Raw genomic sequence first — 23094 nt, forward strand, 5'->3', positions numbered from 1 at the left:
GTGACGCAGAATCCAAGAGTGGCGTTCTCGTGTCAGACGCCAAGATCCTTTTTAGGTCACTGAGCCAGTGAAGTAAAGTAATATTTCTGTGAAAACAACCTTCGTAAAAATGTTAGGTTTACATGTTAAATGCTAACAAAATCTGTCATATTTGTTTGCATTTCTATTGACGTCCACTTTAGCTATGCCCCTTCGTTGGTTTTTTATTATTTTAGTCTTTTTTAGGGGTCTCTTTCAAAAAGTCTGAGTGAAGTATTGGATAGCTAATTAATAAATGAACTGCCAGATAAAACTTCCTTCAAAACTTTGCACTTTATCTATCAGTTAAGCTTATTTGATTGTGAAACGCCAACGATGACTTTATTCGTCAGATAAATAGCAAGTTGCTTATTCAGGACTTTAATTGATAATTGGACATTGTGAAATAGATAGCTTAAGTTAGGTACTGTGGCCGCAGCATTAGAAACATTGTTTCTGTTTGTGTTCAAGCAGGAGAAACATTGTACATGCGTAATATGCGTATTCTTTAATCTGCGTTAATTGCCCTCAATTGATATGCGCGCGCCGATAAAGGGTCTTTGTTAATTACTCACAAATTAGGCGGACTAGCCTACATACCAGTGGCGGCGCGTAAAAATATTCGTTAGGTACTACGTACATTTTCAGTCTCATTAAACCGAAGTTTGACAGCGAATCACGTTCTCCCTCTCCAACGCATTTGTCACATGATTCGTTTTCTTTCTCGCTCACCTTTACAGCTCGGTAGAATACACCTAACGTCATATCATGGCAGAAATACTTTCGTTTGCGTCAAGTTCTACGAAAATCGACAATGGACTGTGTTGACAGACTTGATTCCTCATACTGTGTTGCAGGGATGTTACGAATGTCGCATTCTTCACATGAATCGTAAACATGAATGGATTGTAAACATGAATCGTACCATGAGTGAACCCCTTTAATATCGTTTACGATATCATTTACTTAATCGAAGACGATATCGGAAATCGCACAAAAACTCGTGCAATCATGAATATCGTAACGACGAGTCGAATTGAATAGAATAAAATATAATAGAATTATGTTATTCGTTATACGGAGAAGACTGTCTTAAGTTGAATTTAAGTCCCGTTTCTATAAATTAATAACGTGTATAAATCGTGAAAGTTTAAATAAGAACTTATTACACATCCTGCCGCTGCCCCTAATAGGTCTGAAAGGATTTGCTACAGATCGATTGTATAGTCTGTATCTTTAAGTCTTCTTCTTCCTCGCGTTGTCCCGGCATTTTGTCACGGCTCATGGGAGACTCGGGTCCGCCTGACAACTAATCCCAAGATTTGGCGTAGGCACTAGTTTTTACGAAAGCGACTGCTATCTGACCTTCCAACCCAGAGGGTAAACTATGTTTTCCTTCACCGAAAAGCGACTGGTAAATATCAAATACGAAATATCCGTAAGTACATAAGTTATGAAAACTCATTGGTACTAACCGGGGTTTGAACCCGCGACCTCCGGATTGCAAGTCGCACGCTCTTACCGCTAGGCTACCAGGGCTTGCAGTCTGTATCTTTAAGTATTTAAATTAAACAAAACAAACCACTATAAGTTCTATTGGGCAAGAATAAGTCAATGAATATCCGAAGGTGTCGAAACTTACATAAGTTTCACTACGATATATTACTTAATAAACTTAACAATGAAGCTATAACCGTGCTATTTGTTAATAGGAATATATCGGAATGATTTGATTAATCAATAGTAAATTAGTATCACAATATTTGCTATTACTTCGCCCTAGTAAATAACTTAAAACGAGACGGAATGTTTAGCCATTTGAGGGTAGATCAAAACATTACAAGACTAAACGAAAAAGGTTAAAGCTAGAACGATGAGGGAGGGATCCAGGCTGTTTTCAATTTGGTTGGTTAACTGATAAATGTTTCAAGTACCCGAAAATGTAATAAATAACACATTGTCACAGAATAAATAATAGTACTATCGTACGGAAAGGAAACTTCATACAAAACCGAAACAAGTCCCTTTCTAATGTAACTAACCCTTGCGGCTATTTAGGGTTGTTAAAATTCATGTAATTATCTTATCTGTGGTTGTGCACGCAAAGGGACGTCAAGTTGTGCCAACCCTAATAAGAGATGGAGGAGCGATGCCGAGCCGAACGGAGCCGAGGAAGCCCGATCGCTCTAGTTTCCTCCCCCTGACATTGTTTACATTTATTTGACTACCTAATGATACAGACTATAGGTTTATGATTATATTCCTTATTCTGTATAATATTTTTGAGAACGCGACCAACCGCGGCGGGAAACTAGACGCCAATGAAGAACAAATTGACATCTGGGAATGAACCAAAGTCATCCCCACTGCCAGGTGGAGGGAGAAATGTAGAAGGGGTATAGAAAGAGATACCAATAACCGGCGGGAAACGTGCAGCCTATCTCAATTAAATAAGCTTCGAATAACGGTCAAGTCAAATTAATACTTTCGTTTGCGTTTGCGTCAAATTCTACGAACATCGACAATGGAGTCAGTGTTGACCTGTTGACAGACATGCTTCCTCATATTGTGTTGTTAAGTCAACACTTGACTTAATTACATTTTTTCACGCAAAGAAATCCTACTAATTTTATTATGGTGGACTTTGGGAACAAATCATTTTATTGACGTAACGACCTACTGACGTAACCTACGAAGCCGATGGTCCCGGGTTCAAATCCTGGTAAGGGCATTTATTCGTGTGATGAGCATGGATATTTGTTCCTGAGTTGTGGGTGTTTTCTATGTATTTAAGTATTTATAAATATTAATATATAATATATTGTTGTCTAAGTACCCTCAACACAAGCCTTATTGAGCTTACTGTGGGACTTAGTCAATTTGTGTAATATTTATTTATTAAGGGTACAACTCTAGTCTTACCACCAGCTTGACACTGACATATTCGCTAGCGGATGCGTAACTTACTTTCTATGCATCTTGCTCGTACTGGCATATTAGTGCGAGCGAGATTTATAGAAAATTAGAAACGTTACGCAGACGTTAGCCAATACAAGGCTTAACAAAAATAATGGGGATCCGTTTTTCTGATTAGGAAAAAGTAGAAGAAACACTTACGCGAAATTTTTTTGGCCCTTGTTGATCGACTTGGACCATTACCATACCATTTTTCGCTGCAATTTTTTTTCTACTTTTGCCTAATCAGAACACGATACCCAATTTGCCCTTAAGAGGGAAGAATAGCTCTAACGAAATAACGGTAATTTTTCTATGTAATTCCATTTCGGGAGAAAACGGTTTCCACTAACTAAATTTTAACAAATAACTTTGATTTTGATGTCGATCGCTTCAGCATAATGTAATATTCTAGGTTTATAGGTTTCGCTTTAAAAAAAAAGTTTTACAAATTTTGAGAAACTCGGTTGGATAAAATTCGGAATGAGTATATCCGCGGTACTTTTAAAGTTGCAGTTATACATCATAAGATGCAGGAACGCCGTTTACGCTGGTATGTTCATGTAATGCGCAGAAACGAACACCACATGACGAGACGAGTGTTGGATATAGACGAGGGCAAGACAGGCAGAGGTCACCCGCCAACCAACTGGACTAGAACCATCTCCAAAGACATGACGGAGCTAGGCCTAACGCCAGCAATGACTAAAGATCGCAGCAAGTGGCGATCACGTATCAGGAGGGCCGATCCCAAATAGGAAATGCGCCAGGAGAATGATGATATAAACCTAATTTTTAATAACATACTCAAAAATCATGGATTTGGAAAATATTTAGGATTGGAAAAACGTCTTTTTTATGGACGTGATTCACGTGGTATACTTCCCTCTTACACGGATCCCCACTATTTTACTGGTATTTTACCCTGCAGGTTGTAACAATACATTAATAGTTTAAAAAACACTAGAAAAACACGCTTTCGTGTCCAAAGTCCATTACGTGACCTTTCTCACAAGTGCTAATGCCAGTGCCTATCTTCCGGCTTCATCATCACACCTTGAAACCTAATCGTGGTCAACGTTCATTACAAGACTTCTCTAACAAATCCAAACACAGCTATAATACGATGTTCCATCATGAAGTTCCAGTTCATATCTTCCGGCTCCATCATCAGATCAATTCGACAGTACCATATTATTGTATTGTCATCAGAACTATATACAGCTGCCAATTTTCATGATGCTACGATCCTTGGAAGATTGTTAAATTAGTTACCTTAGATTCCATTACATAGTTACATACAGGTCGACCTAATAAAAGCGTGTTAAATTTTTGCAAACTGACTTACAGTCACTGGTAAACTGGTCAAAGTCAATCTTTATTGCGTATCACAAATCACATTAGATGGAACGGAAGGTAGAAGTACATGTGACGCCCTTCAAGGGCACAGAAATTTAAGAGCACTAAATCTAATTTGAAAAAAGAAACAGTGAAAAACCAATAAGGGGTCATCCATTAATTACATCACACGAATTTCTAGGTTTTTTGACCCCTCCCACCCTCCTTGTCACACTTGGTCACATTTGCCAAAACCCCACCCCCCTGTTGTGACGTCACATTTTTCGAATTAAGTATTATTCATATTTTATCAAAATACTTTTTATAAAAGAAATATAAGTAATTTTATAACACAAAACCGATTAGGAAAGAAAATTAAACGAATTTAACGAATAATCGTTCCAAAAACTCGTTATTTACAACGAATAAAAAATCTAAAAATAAAATCGATTACTGGTGATGTTAAAGTGACGTCACAAAGTTTGTGACTCTCCCCTCCTTGCCACAACATGTCACATCTTCTTGACCCCCTCCCTCCCCCTAAACGTGTGATGTAATTAATGGATGACCCCTAATCTAAACATTGCAATTAAATACACGAGTTCTAGTATAAGCCATTAGTATTAGCATCAATCATTAGTACTCGTATTCTCTTCAACATATTCACTTAGGGAATAATAGCATTTATTTATTAGAAATATAGCCTCTCGTCTCGTTCAGCTGACTCATTGCATTTCACTGCACGCGTAGTACTTTCCACTTTCTTCTAGGACCGCAGAATACTTATTAGCCGACTGCGGCGGGCTAGTCTCGCGTTTATCTATGTAAATATTAATTACTTGTATCCTGTCTATTCATTTCATTTATTAGCCATGGGTCTACAGTATGGGGTTCTTAAAAAAAGGAGTGTACAGGTTTTTAAAGGGTCGGCAACGCGCATGTAACACCTCTGGAGTTGCAGGCGTCCATAGGCTGCGGTGACTGCTTACCATCAGGCGGGCCGTATGCTTGTTTGCCACCGTCGTGGTATATTAAAAAAGCGGTGGTGGCCGAGTACCAATGAGTTTTTCGGAACTTATGTACGAAATATCATTTGATATTTACCACTAGCTTTTCGGTGAAGGAAAACATCGTGACGATACCTGCATACATCTGCGAAGAAATTCAAAGGTGTATGTGAAGTCCCCAATCCGCATTGGGCTAACGTGGGGACTATAGCCCGAGCCCTCTCGCGCATGAGAGGAGGCCTGTGCCCAGCAGTAGGACGTATATAGGCTGAATTATTATTATATTATTAGCCATAAATTGTATGTTTACATAAGATGGTACATTTTTATAACATGTTGTTTGGTCTCAATACAATTTTACCAGATCGATGTAGCATAATACGACGACAAGCTTAATCAATGTATAGTTAGCAGCAAGTAAATTGTTAGTATAAATACGTATATAATGTCACTCCTTTTAACATGTGTAGCTTTACTGTAAGTGTTAATTTAAGGAATAAATAAAATAAAGAATACTTTATGATAATTTAAAATAAAGTATTTACAATAATAAATAACCTAGCATGCAATTCATTTTATCTTACATTTAATTTCATAAAGTCCTCGTTAAGGCTATAAGGACACAGCTCATTAAGATATTTCTTTAGACTAAGTAAGAATTAAGAATAGGCGAAAGAGACTTAATTTCGGTCGGTAAGGCGTTGTAAATTTTTGGCCAGTTAGGCCTAGTGGATAGTGACCCTGCCTACGAAGCCGATGGTCCCGGGTTCAAATCCTGTGTAAGGGCATTTATTCGTGTGATGAGCATGGGTGTTTTCTATGTATTTAAGTATTTATAAATATTGATATATTATATATATCGTTGCCTAAGTACCCTCAACACAAGCCTTATTGAGCTTACTGTGGGACTTAGTCAATTTGTGTAAAATGTTCTATAATATTTATTATTATTTATTTATGGCATCTCAAAAACATTGCTGTTTTACCAACAGGAGCCTGGACGTCATGAGCAAATATTTTATTGAGCCTATCTCTATTAAAATTGGTTTTCCGCGGATATATATATCAGGAACTTTTTACAAGCTCTTATTTAACTTGCCCAGTTATGTATGTTATTTTATTAATCTTGAAACCTAAATTTGACCCACTTCCCTATTTCCGATTGAGCTGAAAATTTGCATACTTATTGCAAGTCGAGTGACAAATTGACAATGCAATATTAGGGTATCATCGAGCTGATCTGATGACGGAGACAGGACAGGAGGTGGCCATAGGAACTCTGCGATGAAACTACCAACGCAACATACGCAAACTAGGGAATGCAATAACCGGCCAAACTTCATAACCGCTTTCGCTTACGGTTATGCCCGAAAAATAATCGATAATCGGTTACGGTTATTTTCGACAAAAAATGATAAATTTACAATCAAGTAATGAAAAAAACTCGAAAATAAACACAAAATACAGTAAAAGTTTAAATATGACCTTGGACGTAATACAATATTAAATGAAAATATTTCACAGATAAGGGAAGTGAATTTGGTATATTTTCGTCATTAAAGTAAAAAATTATAGTCACAGGCGTCACAGCCAATAAAGGCAGGATTTTGTAGTCCTTAGGTCAATTCATAGAATTTAAGTCATAAATAAATAACTGAAAATAACCGTAACCGGTTATTTGAGTTTCCAATAATCGCCTTCGCGGTTTGCGGTCGTCCAACTCTTCTAATGTTACACCACGAAGTTACTAACGTTTCTTTGTATCATGGGAATCTTGACTTGCTTTAATGATGTGGTAGACAAATAATTTCAGTTTTATTACTAATTGGCTGCAGTTTTTTTTATTATAAGACATATTTACACAAATTGACCAAGCCCCACGGTAAGCTCAAGAAGGCTTGTGTAGTGGGTACATAAATACTTAAATACATTAATAAATGCCCTTAGCGGGATTCGAAGCCAGGACCATCGGTTTCATAGGCAGGGTCACAACCGAATGGTCGTTCGTCGAGAATCTGTATATAGAAGTTAATACTGGTATTCAAATGGTTTTAGCAGTTTATGTCGTATAAATCTCTACATAAGATAAAGATATATTGTAGTGATTAATCTGCGCAAACCGATTTACGCAGTTTTAGCGATCGTGTGTATAAGGTAGTTGACTGCTTAATCAAATCAGTTTCATTTTTTGAACTGTGAAAACGATTAGCCACTGTGGAATCTATATGAAATACAGAACAATGACGTCATGCTCAAGCTACCTACTCTTTATAGTTGTTTCGGATTTATTAAATATAAATTGGGTCTCAAAGTAACTAGGTTTTTCTAATATTTTTCTGGTTCTTTACTTTCTGACAAATCGTTACGATAACCAACAACGATTTGTCTTACACATATAGAAGTAAACCCAAAGTTATTTCGGTTTGTCCAACTAAAGTTTGGCAAGAGTTGCTTGTCAGTGGAATATAGGCAAAGAGAATTATGCTGTTTTTTTCTTATGCTAGTATTATTGGACCCGGGTATGTCCTTAAACTACGTCCAAAAGAGAGGTATGGGCAATGTGAATGTCATCTCGCCTTGTGTGGTAGGGCACAGCACATCAGATGTCATTCCAGATCAAGAACAGAGCCCAACTGGGGAAGTACCTCCACCTTACAGAAAACCGCAGCCAAATAACACTAGACCCTACTCATAGTGTTGTGTTCCTGCCGGTGAGTAAGGTTGCCAGAGCTCAACGAGGGGGGTGGGGTTAGGGTCGGCAACGCGCATGTAACTCCTCTGGAGTTGCAGGTGTACATAGGCTACGGAGACTGCTTACCATCAGGCAGGCCGTATGCTTGTTTGCCACCGACGTAGTATAAAAAAAAATTATAACCCCAAAAATAGAGACAATTATAGTTTTTTATTCGATTTTTTTTCCATTAGTCTATAGTATTCCATTGCTGGGCAAAGACCTCCCCTGTTCATATTAGTTCCTATTCAATTCAGACTTTAGTATGATTGCCAAAGTATTGTCGCGATTTAACTAAATTATTCTTGGTAGCCATATTAACATAGCCGTTTCAGAACTGGGTTAAACCGCAAGGATTCCGACCTATATACCAGCTGCCGCGAATTCCTGCTAAGTGGAGTAAATACAGGGCCACATAATTGTGTAAACCTTAGAATAATCTTAAAGACAGACCTTTTGTTATTGAAACAAGGTGCTTATTGCTTTGATTTTTGTAACACCTGGCCCGCAGAGAAACCCTTTATATGCTTTATAGTGATTATTAAGTTTTATTATTGACTAAGTAAGCTTAGCCAGTTTAGCCACATTATTGCAAGTGGACGATTGTATGTAATACTACATATTGTCCGGTGAGGTGAGGCGCGTGAAGCGCGTTCAAGGTTACTTTGTCGGCCTAGGCCATCGACGTACGAAATGCTATTGCCGGCACGGTTGTCTCAAGCGCGAACAACGCAGCCTACTGTGCGAATGTAAAAACAATATTTCTACGAATATTTTGAGAAAAAATAATATGTTTTTATTTCTCAAAAACAAACACGTATACGGTTTATTCCCTGATCCTGAATCATTTTTCAATTCATACGTGTTTTGGGCTGCGGCGCGGACCTCTATCACCTCTATGCCTGAGATATAGGCGTGTACATGACGTTCTTGGTTTTGACAAAAGGTTATTTTACATAAAGAGCAAGTAGCTATTATAATTACAGGGGAGCAGAGTAGGGCAGTATTTCGGTAGTTCACAGTTCATAAAATTAGCTAAATATGGGATCCTCGAGAAATCCTGTACATCCTATCCTGTCCTGTACATGTCGAGCAGAAGTTGATAACTTGAGATATCAAATTTAAGAAATATGAACCTCATGTAATTCTCTTTTAATTTCAACTTTCTTTTTTTAAATATTTTCACATTCAAACTGATCGCATAACGCCTCTGTTTTTTGAAGTCGGGCCTAACATTAGGCGAAGTAGAACTGCTGATGAGTTTCATATGATCGCATGCCGTTTTGTGGTAATTTTTTTATTGAAGCCGTTTTATTAAGTCCAATCGAAAGGGACATGATAAATGATAATACAGCTTGTGCTACCCATACCGGGTAGATATCGCGAATATCACCAATGAGTCAGCCCGACGCGACGCCCGACCTTTCGTCCAAAATGGCACGACCTTTCAACTGACAATCCCTCGCTAATGCGAATGCTGTTTACTTTCATCCCATGGGACCCTTTACCAAGATAATTACAAGTGTTTCTATATTATTATCATAAGTTTTAAATTTCGTTTTTGGTACAAGATTTTATCGCTGACTGTACTTTCTTTACATCTTACTTCCTGAGTCATGGGTGTTTTCTATTTATTTAAGTATTTATAAATATTTATATATTATATATATCGTTGTCTAAGTACCCTCAACACAAGCCTTATGGAGCTTACTGTGGGACTTAGTCAATTTGTGTAATAATGTCCTATAATATTTATTTATTTATATTTAGATGCCGATCCTAATAAAATATTAATATGAAATTAATAAATCTAATCATTCCTATAAATTAGAAATATGAAGATAATTTTCTATGTTATTGTACACCAGTCTCTAGAGGCATAAAATGGCGAGTCATCCAAGGGCAGAGGGTTGGCAGGTGACGTCATCGTCGGTTATGTATTACGAGTGTCACCCCTATTACTAGCGACCGGTTATAGACACTCCCGTTTTACTTTGTTGCGAGAATTTTGTGTCACGCAAAACCACAGTAATTTGTGACGGGTAAAGGTACTTTATAATAAAATAATAAATGATAATAAATATTTGCATGGGGACAATCTTACACAGATCGATCTAGCCCCTAACTTCGCAATTGTCAGCTTTTGCGAAAAACTGACAGGCCGATATCGTCCGGCGAACTGATAATCATTGGGCCCCTTAAGCAAAGCTTGTACAGTCAAGTGTAAAAATATGGGTGTACACATCTTACTCAAAAATATGTCCCACAGCATCTTATTCCAGTGTAATAAGAGCGTAGTACCATATTCTTTCGATACATATTTTTGCACTTGACTGTACTATGGGTACTAGGCGACGATATACATACGTATATACATAAATACATACTTATATAATATACATAGGAAACCCCCATGACTTAGGAACAAATATCTGTGTTCATCACACAGATAAATGCCCTTATTGGGACTCAAACCCGGGATCATCGGCTTCATAGGCAGGCTCACTACTTTACTGGGTGCCCTGTACACTATGAGGTCCCTAAAATCGGCCTTTGTAATAACTTTCCACGCCACGTTTCACATAATACCACTACGGCTGTGTCCTTGATACATTCTATCCCCATTTTTTTCGTGTTTATTCCGATCAGAATGAGGACCTAAAAATTTTTCATCAAAATCTGACAAAAAAATAAAAAGTTCAGACATGTAGGTACAACGTGCAGAATGCCTGTTACTCCTAAATACTCCTGGATCGTAAACGGTTCCCTTGACCCAAATACGGTTTTGCGCATTGCGGGCGCTCGGACACCACGTCTTATCTGTCTCAAATTAATTTTACATTTTAAAGACATGACTTATGTTCTTCATAGAAAATATCGGGTTTTATATTTGACGCGTATTTGTATGTATATAAGTGTCATAAGTGACACCTAAATAAATTTATTAAACAATTGGATGCTTTTTATTATTACAAGCTTTTATTTAATTGTCTGTCGGTCTGTAATCAAATCTTGCAAGTTAAATTTTACCCACTTCCCGGTTTCCTATGAAGATGAAAATTTGCATACATATGTAAGTCGGGTGACAATGCAATATTATGGTACCATCGAGCTGACCTGATGATGGAGACTGGAGGTGACCATAGGAACTCCGTGTTAAAACAACGCAACCTAATTGTGTTTGGGGTTTTTAGAAGTGTCTCGATGAGTATTAGTTGCCTGTGGAAAGAAAAGTAAGGTCAGCTATAAAAGCTTGTACCAAAAATGAAATGTTTGTCTACAACTTATTAACGATTGAAGTGTTTAGAGATTTTTTCTAAATCGGTGGTTAACCTAGGCGTTGTTTCTATAAAATTTAAAATTGACAAGTGTAAATTCAAAAATCGTCTTTAGTATTTTTCTATGCTGTTACTCGTAGGTATCACTAACTATAATAATAATTCAACCTATATACGTCCCACTGCTGGGCACAGGCCTCCTCTCATGGGCGAGAGGGCTCGGGCTGTAGTCCCCACGCTAGCCCAATGCGGATTCGGGACTTCACATACACCTTTGAATTTCATCGCAGATGTATGCAGGTTTCCTCACGATGTTTTCCTTCACCGAAAAGCTGGTGGTAAATATTAAATGACTGGTGTGGTAAATATGAAATATGAATGAAAAACTCATTGGTACGAGCGATATGCATAGAAAGCTCTCGCTAGCGAATACGTCAGTGTCAGACTGGTGGTAAGGCGTGTAAATCGACGTTTGATTTGCGTTATCAGTATGTAATTGTTGAAGTTCTAGACTTGTTAAATTGTTAGTTAAGTTTTTTTAATAAAATACGTCCCTTAGATGTACTGTGTAAGTTGTGTAACGTAGGTATATTGTACTCACAAATAGAAACTAAATATATTTATTGACTAACTTTTCCTGCATTGCATCAGTTTTCAGACAAAGCTTCAGTTAGTCACTCGTGAGTCAGTTCTGAAATGAACGTTTCGTGGAATCCGAGGGGGATAAATTCCCCTCGTATCTCGCCATGGTGTCTGGGGGGGATTCTGTTTGTTTTTAGAAGACAGCTCAATAAAGATAGGAATTTACTTGCCATTGGACAGAATAAGCAACAGATTTTGCTTTTAATACCACGTCGTTGGAAACAAGCACGGCCTACCAGATGGTAAGCAGTAAGCGATGAGTAAAGTAGGTAGAGTGATGATTTCTTTGCCATTAACGAGGGGTTGCATTTTCCAAAATTAAGTTTTATATCACATGTCATTCAATAGGTTTAGTAAAAAAACCGGGCAACTGCGAGTCGGACCCGCGCACGAAGGGTTCCGTACCATTATGTATAAAAACGGCAAAAATAATATGTTTGTTGTATGGGATCCCCCCTTAAATTTATTTTATTCTGTTTTTAGTATTTGTTGTTATAGCGGCAACAGAAATACATCATCTGTGAAAATTTCAACTGTCTAGCTATCACGGTTCATGAGATACAGCTTGGTGACAGACGGACGGACGGACAGCGAAGTCTCAGTAATAGGGTCCCGTTTGACCCTTTGGGTACGGAAACCTAAAAACAGTCTGACTGAGGTAGAGAAAGACCCAGAAAACATCATGGTGCGATAATATAAGGAGTTGGATCGGTACTGCAGACGCTACCATTCTGGGTAGAGTGGCGAAACAGAGAGAGGACCTTCGCATGGTGATCGCCGACATCCGTTAGGAAATGGCACGCTGAAGAAAAAGAAGAAGAAGAAAGAATCAGCCCATGTAACTTGTAAATTCCTGGAATTTTCGCGCAAGTTAAATTTTTAAGAAGAGTTAATATGATCTTGAATGAAGTATATGTATATAAATACTCTGAAGTATATTCTATGTCCCTTTCTTGAGAAAATTATATTATGAAATATCCCACGTTAATAGCAAATTTGAAGATAAACAAAACCTTACCAGACAACCAATAGACTTCAGGTTTTTAGGGTTCCGTAGTCAACTAGGAACCCTTATAGATTCGCCGTGTCCGTCTGTCTGTCTGTCTGTCTGTCTGTCCGAGGCTTTGCTCCGTGGTCGTTAGTGCTAGAAAGCTGAAATTTGGCATGGATATATAAATCAATAAAGCCGACAAAGTCGTACAATAAAATCTAAAAATTTAATTTTTTGTAGGGTACCTCCCCTACACGTAAAGTGGGGGTGAATTTTTTTTTTCGCTTCAACCCTAGAGTGTGGGGTATCGTTGGAAAGGTCTTTCAAAACGAATAGGGGTTTTCAAGAAACATTTTTTGATATAGTGAATATATTCGGAGATAATCGCTCCGAAAGAAAAAAAAAATGTGTCCCCCCCCTCTAACTTTTGAACCATAGGTCCAAAAAATATGAAAAAAATCGTGGAAGTAGAGCTTAAGAAAGACATTAAATGAAAACTATAGCGGATATGATCAGTTTAGCTGTTTTTGAGTTATTGCAAAAAGTTTTCCCTTCATAGTAAGAAAGACTTACTTTAATTAGGTACTGCTTATGCAAATTTGCCTATTTGTTTAACTCGGGTGAAAGGTACCGTTTCATCCCTTGGTTAACAATTTACTATACTTTAAGCTCCAGTTTAGCTTATATTGACGGAAGAGTAACTACGGAACCCTACACTGAGCGTGGCCCGACATGCTCTTGGCCAGTTATTGTAAAGAAGAGAATGCGGCGAATCGTAGGAGTCTACTGACCACGGACCATCTCTAATACTAAATTATGGGAATTGACCGGACAAAACCCTTTAGCTAAGGAGATACTTCTGCGGAAATGGCACTAGATATGACTAAGGCCAAACAACCACCTATCCAAGCATGGGCTGACTTGGAAAATTCTCGGAAAAAGGGGTCAAGGTCGCCCACGTACCACCTGGAGGCGCACAGTGGAAAAGGAGGCTGCATCAGTTGAATTCAGTTGGCATCGGCTGGGCGGAGCTGGAGGAGGCCGCGCTGGACCGTGAAAAATGGAAATCCCTCCTGAGAGCCCTATGCCCCTGATGAGGGATAACAGGATACCATCATCATCAAACAAAATATTGAATTGAATAAATGTACGACCTCTCAGTACCCTCTCAAAGTTTGCCCTACATTCAACCTCCAGTTTGTTTAATATTATAGGTATGTAAGGTATGCCTATGACTATTAGTATTGTCGCGACGTCTAGCCGAGACGGCGTCATTAATATACCTATTAGATAGTTATGTTATCCAAGCCTTGAACTCTGTTGAATATCTATCTGTCCTGTCCTCGTATACAATAGCCATCAGATATATTGGAGCAGCCAAGGAGATCACAAATATCTGACCTCTATTATCAAGAGGTTAAAGTGCATGATCAGATATTTTTGAGCACCTTGGCCGCTCCAATATCTAATGGCGCTTGTACTGATGAAGCGAAAAGCTTGAATCTCAGCTTTCTATGTTTAGTAAAACACATTACCCTCCTTTGCGTCGCGATGTCGGGTAAAAATGGAGACCTAAGCTTTCGAATGTTACAAGAGGAATCATTCTTATAAAAACTAAAAACCCGTCTGCTTAATATATTATATTTTTAAAATGGTCTTTTCACTAGATTGATGCCCATATGCTATGGTAAAAAAAAATAACCCCCGACCGTCTTTTTTTCATTTGCGGGTTCCATTTACATAGTTACTGTACTACAACTCTGACGAATTCAACGACACCTGATATGTCAAAAACCGTAGACGTTTGAGCCGTAGGGCGTAGGCGTACCAAAGAAATATACAGACATTATATACGCTCGAAAAACGTTACCTTCTTTCTGATGCAGTCGGGTAAAATAAACACTATTTTCTATATCGGTCCAGCCATTGAAGTACAAATTACAAATAAATAAATAAACACATTTAAGGATGCGCGTTTCTCGTCTTTACAAAAAAAAATAGATACTAGTCTGTTACGCAAATTAATTATGAAAAAAAAAGAAAAACAAAAAGTTGTTTCGCCCAACGTGGGGCTCGAACCCACGACCCTGAGATTAAGAGTCTCATGCTCTACCGACTGAGCTAGCCGGGCTGTGTCCGAGTGACCCAATTTAGCTTACCGCTTCTGAGCAAGGTCAACTCTTGAGAACAAGTTTACCTTCTCGTCAAAAGGGTATAACTTTATGGAATGTACATGTCGCTTTCGATCTTTTTTATTTTCTAAGTAGTATTCAAACCGTAAGAAAAGTAATGACCTTATGTGAAAGTATATAAGATTCATATTAGTCTGCCACGGTACGCTGTTAATTTAACTGGCTAGCTGGCTACCTATGAATAAATTTGATTTTTAAATATCGAATGCGAGCAATATTAGAATTGCCAGTTTTGAGATTTATTTTTAAATACGTAAATACGTGAGAGCAGAATTTATGGTTTCCGTTTTGAAACGAAAATAAAATAACACTAAAACATGTTTTAAAATAATATGTATATTGAAAGCGTGATTAACATGATTTTTATTGACTACTTTTCTTAAATCTTACAGGCATATCACGAGATTATCTATAAAACTCGGTTTTTCATACAAACGTATATACTCTTTTATTTTAAACGACTTGCGAGAGTGCTCTGAAACTTTGTACTTACAATAGGATCCTGTAATTAGTTTATGTAGCTTCAGATACCATAGTAAAAAAATACAGAGAATTTAAGTTTTTCATACAAAACTCGTTTTTGCTATATTTCGTTTGTTTTATGAACTGGAGCTATATTAAACGAATTACAGGACTAGATATACGTCATGTCATTGTATTATAAGTTTCATTACAATCCAACACGTAGTTTTAAAATGAGATCGAAACTCCCTTTGTATAGGAAGGTGAAATTCGGCCGAGCTTGCCGGGGACTCTTAATATTTGGATTAATAGTACATTACTATAGAGGCCGGGAAACGTAGGGTTGCAGGCCAAGTACCTAGATATATATGGCTGAGCGTAGCGGATAGAGATACGCGGCCGGCAACCCCGTTTCTCGCCGAGATATGTATAGTGCTTTTCTCAAACTTGCAATTAAAACAAAAAAATTGTAGTCAATTTGTTTTGTGGCGACCTACTCGGCTCGCCACTCTACCAGCGGTGTACAACCTTACGCGCGTAAGTCCGCGCGCCTGCGTGATGCGCCACCGCCGTTGCTTAGCAACGAATATGCACAACAAATCCCCGTACCAAGCTAACTGAAGCTAGTTGATGGTTGGATGCCAAGACGTTGTGTCACAATTAGACGTTAAAAAACAAAAGAAGGTTGCTTTACAGTCCTAGGTGGGTAAGGCTGTATGAAATTCCTTTACATATCATCTTCACTCATCGCACCTGATATGTAGTATTTCCGGACCTAATATGACGTAAGTCATGTCATCATTTTATAGCAAGTTTGAGAAAAATGGTATTATACAAAGACGCACCGAAAGTGGAAACAGGATATTTCAAAATCAAATTCCTCCAAACTGAAACCTATCAGGCCTTTAAAAGTATACATTTTTATACATTTTATGGTATGATTACACTATTTATTGACTACACGGTGGTCACGCTTACGACTTAAACGTTTTGTAGGTTTTTTAGGGTTCCGTACCCGAATTTTGGTATAATTTGTGCCGGTTTCTCGAACAACGTATGAAGCATTTCATGGGTTGTCCCGTACATATTTTGTCTCGTGTATAATTTATTTATTTATTTAATCTTTATTGCACAAAAGAAAACCTTATAGTACAAAAGGCGGACTTAATGCCATGAGGCATTCTCTACCAGTCAACCTTTAGGCAAAGCTGAGAGATTGTAGGCGGTGCTACTTAACAACAACAACCAAATATAATACAATAACATACCATACATACATATATACATACTTATATTACGTATAAAATATACATAAATATTGACAAAACATAATATCGGAATTTATTTTTTAGTATTTTAAGGCGATGACTATTTTGCTAAGGCTGGTATTCCACCTGTCCAATTGCTTGGTCCAATGAGTATTTGCGTCTCACATTTTGCTTAATGAGAGAGTGTGGCGCAATGCGCAGTGGACCAAGAAATTGGACAGGTAAGCAATTCAGGAACTCCTATTCCAGCAAATCTTCAAAAAAATCGTTTTTATGGGACAATGGAAGACAAGTGTGTGGAATGCTCAATAAGGAATTAGGGTTACCATGTGAAAAAATAGAAAACTATACTCTGGCAAGGCAACTGTCGGACGGGACGATCCTCCGCGCCTACATTGTCAAAATTGCCGCTTTTTTCTACTGACAAAGCTAAAGCCAGAATATATGTATTTATTTATATACCCACCAGTAGCGGCGCGTGAAAATTCTGGCTAGGCAACTCGGAACAAAAAGACACCTTAACATTATGTACTTTTTTTTCATGATAAAAGTGAGGCGTGCGCAAGGTGTGTCCTTGGGCGCGAGCTTTTGCAGTTAGTGTATAACCACCTTTGCCATACTATTATCGTATTATCAATTCCAAGGTAATGTAATACGTAGTGTTTTCATTATGGATATATTTTTAATTTTAATGATGATATATAAGTTTGGTTTATGTAGCAATAAATTTTAGGCAAGCCGGTGGGAATCGAGTTGTATGGACCCGCCGCCCCTGATACCCACACCTAAACCTCAGTGAAAGAAAGACCTCTTCTACACAACCTTTTCATGTATTCTATAAATGCGGCAGTTTTTTTCAAACCGCTGTCCTTTTCCTCTCTGTAAATCTCACCTGTGTTTTTAAATCTTAATATTACGGAACCATCCATGTGCGACTCCCGACTTTGCCTGGCTTTTTAACGAAATCCCAATAATGATTGGCTATTTAGTACCGTTATTTGATTTGTAAGATATTTGTGGGTCGTTACCATATCGTAGAATAAATAATTGACCGAACATCGACACACATGCCATGCGTAGTTTTCGTTTCGATGCGGTGTGACCTGATGCAGTGTCATGACAAGCTTTTAATAATAAAGTGACAAGGTAGTAGGGGTATTGAAAATATATTAGGTTTTATCATGCGAAGATCCGTTGCCTCGTTGGGTGGATGACATTCGAAAAATCGCGAGACAGTTCTGGATGCGACTAGTCCAGGACCGGGATAAGTTGCGTACACGAAGAGAGGCCTATGCTCAGCAGTGGGCGACTGGAAGCTAAACTGATGATTAGGTCTAGCTAAACGTAAATTACTCAGAACTATCGCTTATAGGGTGGTTGACTGTTAAGTCAAATCAAGTGGTTTTTTTTCTCTCTCTTAGAACAGTCAAAACGATTCGCGACTACGACGTCAGGTTCATCCTTTTTTTATTGATTATATATATATATATATATATTTATTGTGTAATGTAATACAGTCAACAACCATGGACTTACACACCCTATATTGTCCCTATTTTGCTTGTTTGCTTAGCCGTTGCTGTATGTACAATTTTTTTTTGCGACAATAGATGACTTTTTATTTATTTATTATATGTGCGGGTCGGACTGAAAATATTGTCTTTCCTGGGTTCCACTTTTCGTATCATTCCGTTTCATTTTAATCTCTATGCAGTCAATAGTAATGTCTACACCGTGTTTTTATTGAATTCTGTTAACTTAGGGGCATGAGTATATAAGATTACGTTTAAGGAAACTAAATTTACAAAAAAAAATCTTTTCACTAGATTTTTTTTATAAAAAGTATTTGAATGTTACATATAACGTTGTTGTAACATAGGTATTTCATTTTATTTAACCAAACAACTGAAAACTATGACATATCAATGTTATTTCTAACATCGATCGTCCGAGATAGTACTGACGTTTAGTAGCAAATTTATTAACTCGTACTAAACACTAATCAATATGTAAATAGGCCCTTTTTTTTTTTTTTTTTTTTGATGACCCAGGGGGAATCCGTTATGGATCCCACTGGCCCGGGAGAAGCCGAGTGGGTATGTCCGACTCCCACGGACTAAACCCCCTGGGGTGTTCTGGCGCTCGCTTTGTTGACGGGGTTTCGGGAACACGGTTGCAGGCCACCGATACCCTGCCGGCGTTGCCCTTGCGGGACCATCTTTTCGGGCTGCTCGAGCAGCCTACTTCACTGAAGGCACCTCGGAACACGCGAGGGCCTTCCAGCTCGGAATCTCTTCAGGCGGGTGATAGAACTCCCGACCCATCACCCGCAGGGTTCCGTTAGGGTGGCAGCATTCGGGCCGCGAAGGCTCTTCGCCGCCTGCCCGGCCTCCTGCGGCGCTGAGGGAGCGAGCTCGCATCATCCTCGCGCATTCGCTCTGCCGCCTCCTTCTCCGTCATAACGGTGACACTGAAGGAGGTCACTGCCGCCCATGCCTCCTCACTGTCCACCATGCGGCGGATTAGCGCCGGCAGTGAGAGGTCACCTCCTATAGCCGTGGACAGGACAGCGCGAGGCTCCGCCCACGCAGGGCACTCTTCGCGCGTGTGCTTGGCCGTATCCACGGCTCCTCCTCCACAGTGGTGACACGCCGTTGTCGGCTCTCTTCCCACCCTCTCACACAAGTACCAGCCGAAGCAGCCGTGCCCCGTCAGGAGCTGTGTGAGATGGAAGGAGGGTGCGCCATGTTTGCGTTCGACCCATTCCTTCAGAACGGGCCGAATAGCAGCCACCAGGTCCCGGCTAGCTCCCGGGATCTCTAAACGCTCCGACCACTTTTCGAAGAGCACTTCTCGCGCCTCTTCCCGCCACTGGCGAACTTCTTGAGGGGCGGGCCAGTTTTCCTCCCTCCTAGCAGCCTGCACCCGCCAATAGACAGCGGACTGCACTTTGGCTTCAAGGTCCCATGGCGGGCTTCCAGCCAGCAGGCAATGTAAATAGGCCCTAAGGCAAGTGTACGCGAATACGCGCTCATAGGGGCCTTATAAGATAAAAATAAATTATTGATTATCTCCGAAATGGAGTTAATTAGAATACCGGTGTCTTTGAGAAAGTTGCTTAATTTAAGCTCAGGAATGCACCCTTGAAATTAACGGAAAAAAACACGGTGTATAAATACTCAATAGTTGTCATTATTATTGATAGTGTCTGGTTCCCAATTTCAGTTAGCAGATTTCTTTCAGTTAGCATTACAATGTTAATATTAATGTCATTCAAAGTAATGTTATTCTTACTTATAACTGATTGTATTTGGTCCGTATCCGCAATCATATTATATGATAGTAATGCTCAATTGCTCAGAGACCGGACAGCCCTTTCCTCGATAAAAGTATTTCAATGCCCTTTAAGAAGCCAGTGAACCCAGTGAAAGACTTACCAGTTCGAACAGGCCGAACTGCTAGCCCATTCATTTGACTATCCCTTACCAAAAAACTTACTAATCATAATTTGCAGTTGCTTAAATACTGCTATCCATATGCATTGCATTCCCATTATAAGGGTCACCCTAACAATTTAGCACAATTAGTACCAAATACAACTTTTGTAGGTGCCCTGTGTTGATTAGTATTTATTTATACATATTGTAGTGCTTCTTCTCGCATGGTTACTCTAAACTATTACTACTACAACAATCGGGATACTTGCAGGTACTCTGACCTAACCAGTTCATTACGATGCGTCCTCTTTGACGGCCTCAACCCAAGTGCACGAGCCTGTCCAAAATTTACCGTGTCCCCACCACTTGTTAAAATTACCGTGTTGCCAACAGTATAATGTTATTTTTTCAACTACCCCTGTATTAATCGGGGTAACATAATAATGTTGTCACAGTATAATTATTATTTATCTGCTATCTTAAAAGTAAACATAAATAAATCATGACATTATGAAACCTTTTACAATCTCTACTAAAATAGACACTGTCAGTTCTGATTACATTATATAGTAGACGAGCGCTCGCTATCAGATGCGAAGTAATGTGTACTCTATGAACAAGATACACGGTTTAAATTAGCACGCTTATATGCTAAAGGGTAACCCTTTATCAACCTAACGATTGTAAGCAATATGCAAGGTATTGGTGAGCGGATGATAAATAAATAAATGGTATAGGGACATTCTTACACAAAATGACTAAGTCCCACGGTAAGCCAACAACGCTTGTGTTTTGGGAACAAATATCTGTGCTCATCACATAAATAAATGCCCTTATCGGGATTCGAATTCAGGACCATCGGCTTCATAGGCAGGGTCACTACCTACTAGGCCAGAATCGTCGTCAAAAGATAAGGGTTTTGCTTTTGTGTGGGTATTTTTTATGATACCGATTAATCAAATGGGTTACTGTTTAGATAAGGGCTTTAAAAGCAAATTGAAAAGGTTTTGTCTGGCAAAGGGTATGGTGAGTGGTGAGTTAAGCCTTTCATAAGGGAAGGGATAGCCGACCGGTCCCTGGACTAAAGCTAGTTCGTTGACTGTTGGATTGGGTACCTACCTAAACCAGTAACTATTTACACAATAACTCATAACTTACTTGTTTTCGCCGTAATCAAACAAAAACCGTTGTTTTCACAACCGGAATTTGCTACAGGTTATTCCTAATGTTTGGATTGTTCGATGATTGATTTTACCTTTTTTTTCAGATACGCAACCATGCAACGACGTAGGTTGTGAAATCTGGATACCGACGGCGAAAACGTAAGTTTACTGTTACCGAAGTTTCATTGAATGTAGAAAAGTTGTAAAGTTATATAATTTTATTATTTTGGTAATTAATAAAAATGGTAAGTGTTGTGGTTGTCTTTAAACTAAAGCCAGTGCGGTAAAATTAACAATTGCTTTGTTTTCTTATGTACCATGTTAATTGGATGGGACAAAAATAAAAATGAAACACTATACACCGTGTTTTTTTATTTCTGTTAATTTCAAGGGTGCATCCCTGAGCTTAAATTAAGTAACTTTCTCAAAGACACGAGCATTTCGGAGATAGTCAATTATTAATTTTTATCTTATAAAGCCCTTACGAGCGTATACACTTGCATTAGGGCCTGTTTACATATTGATTAGTGTTTAGTACGAGTTGTTTGATTGAGTTAAATCTAATGCCTGTGTTACACTTACAACAACGCTATATTCAACATTTAATTACTTACTTTTTATGAAAATAAAAATAATAAAAAAATAGTATAAAAATATGTAGTAATAAAAAAATAGTTTTTGGAAAATTAACTATGCCATTTAGTTTCCTTAAACGTACTTACCGATACCAATAAAAACACGGTGTATAATATACTTACTCGTATAGAATTCTCATTGTCTAGCTAGCCTAAGAAAACTTATTTTTGATAGTGAATCACGTTGTGTGCGCCGGGAGCATTGGAACAATTGAGTGAAATACCCAGAGGGTCTACCGCGAACACCGAAGTTCGTAAATAGCGGGCATCGCTCTCTTTTACTCCAATTAAGACGTAATTAGAGTGACTGAGAAAGATGCCCGCAATCTGCGGTGTTCGCGGTAGGCCCTCTGATCGGTCGCCAGTCGCCACGGCGTTTTAATTAATACTTATGCATACATATCACGAAGGTGGACACATAAAAATTAAAATGTTCTATGTATAAAATCCATTATTTTCTTTAAGGCCCAGTTAGCGTTCTTATCTCACTCTCACTGATCGTAAGCGTGAGCGAGATGGAAGTGGAAGTGCGTGCCGAAGAGCGCGGATATCATTGTTTTGAATAGTTATTTTTAATTATTTTTAAAAAGTCTCTAAGAAAACCGAATTTAACCAATTTGCAAGACCGAAGTGATTCCATAAGTATCCCGTGGAATTTTTTTTTATGGAACCTCTAAAAAATTGTGTTTTAAAAATAAATAAAGTAATCGCCGAGTGCCCTCAACCTCAAGCATAATATTGGTCATTTATATAAATAATAGTACATTACGATACAAGTGCGAAAAATAGGAAATTCGAAACGAGTGGCGATAAATTAAAACACGACCGAAGGGAGTGTTTTAAATCGACACGAGTTGCGAATTACCTATTCGCACATGTATCGTACAACGTTTTACAGTACATATGGCCCTTTAAATGTTCGACACAGTAACGTAATATGCTACTTCTCGCACTAGTGCTATGTATGCCGTTCTATT

The 23094-nt window shown here is 38.5% G+C and overlaps 1 protein-coding gene and 1 non-coding gene across 2 annotated transcripts; both read right to left on the reverse strand.

Moving 5' to 3' along the window:
- Positions 1-15018: 15018 nt before the first annotated feature.
- Positions 15019-15091, reverse strand: Trnak-cuu (transfer RNA lysine (anticodon CUU)). Its single transcript has one exon. It is a non-coding gene; the product is annotated as a tRNA-Lys (tRNA).
- Positions 15092-19222: 4131 nt separating this feature from the next.
- LOC133532882 (uncharacterized) lies at positions 19223-22671 on the reverse strand. Its single transcript, XM_061871742.1, has 2 exons — positions 22613-22671; positions 19223-19886 (listed from the first exon to the last, which is right to left on the reverse strand). The coding sequence occupies exons 1-2, from the start codon at positions 22669-22671 to the stop codon at positions 19223-19225; spliced, it is 723 nt and encodes a 240-aa protein (XP_061727726.1).
- Between the last annotated feature and the right edge of the window lie 423 nt (positions 22672-23094).

This window comes from Cydia pomonella, chromosome 28, assembly GCF_033807575.1.
Source record: "Cydia pomonella isolate Wapato2018A chromosome 28, ilCydPomo1, whole genome shotgun sequence".
In the NCBI taxonomy this organism is placed as follows: domain Eukaryota; kingdom Metazoa; phylum Arthropoda; class Insecta; order Lepidoptera; family Tortricidae; genus Cydia; species Cydia pomonella.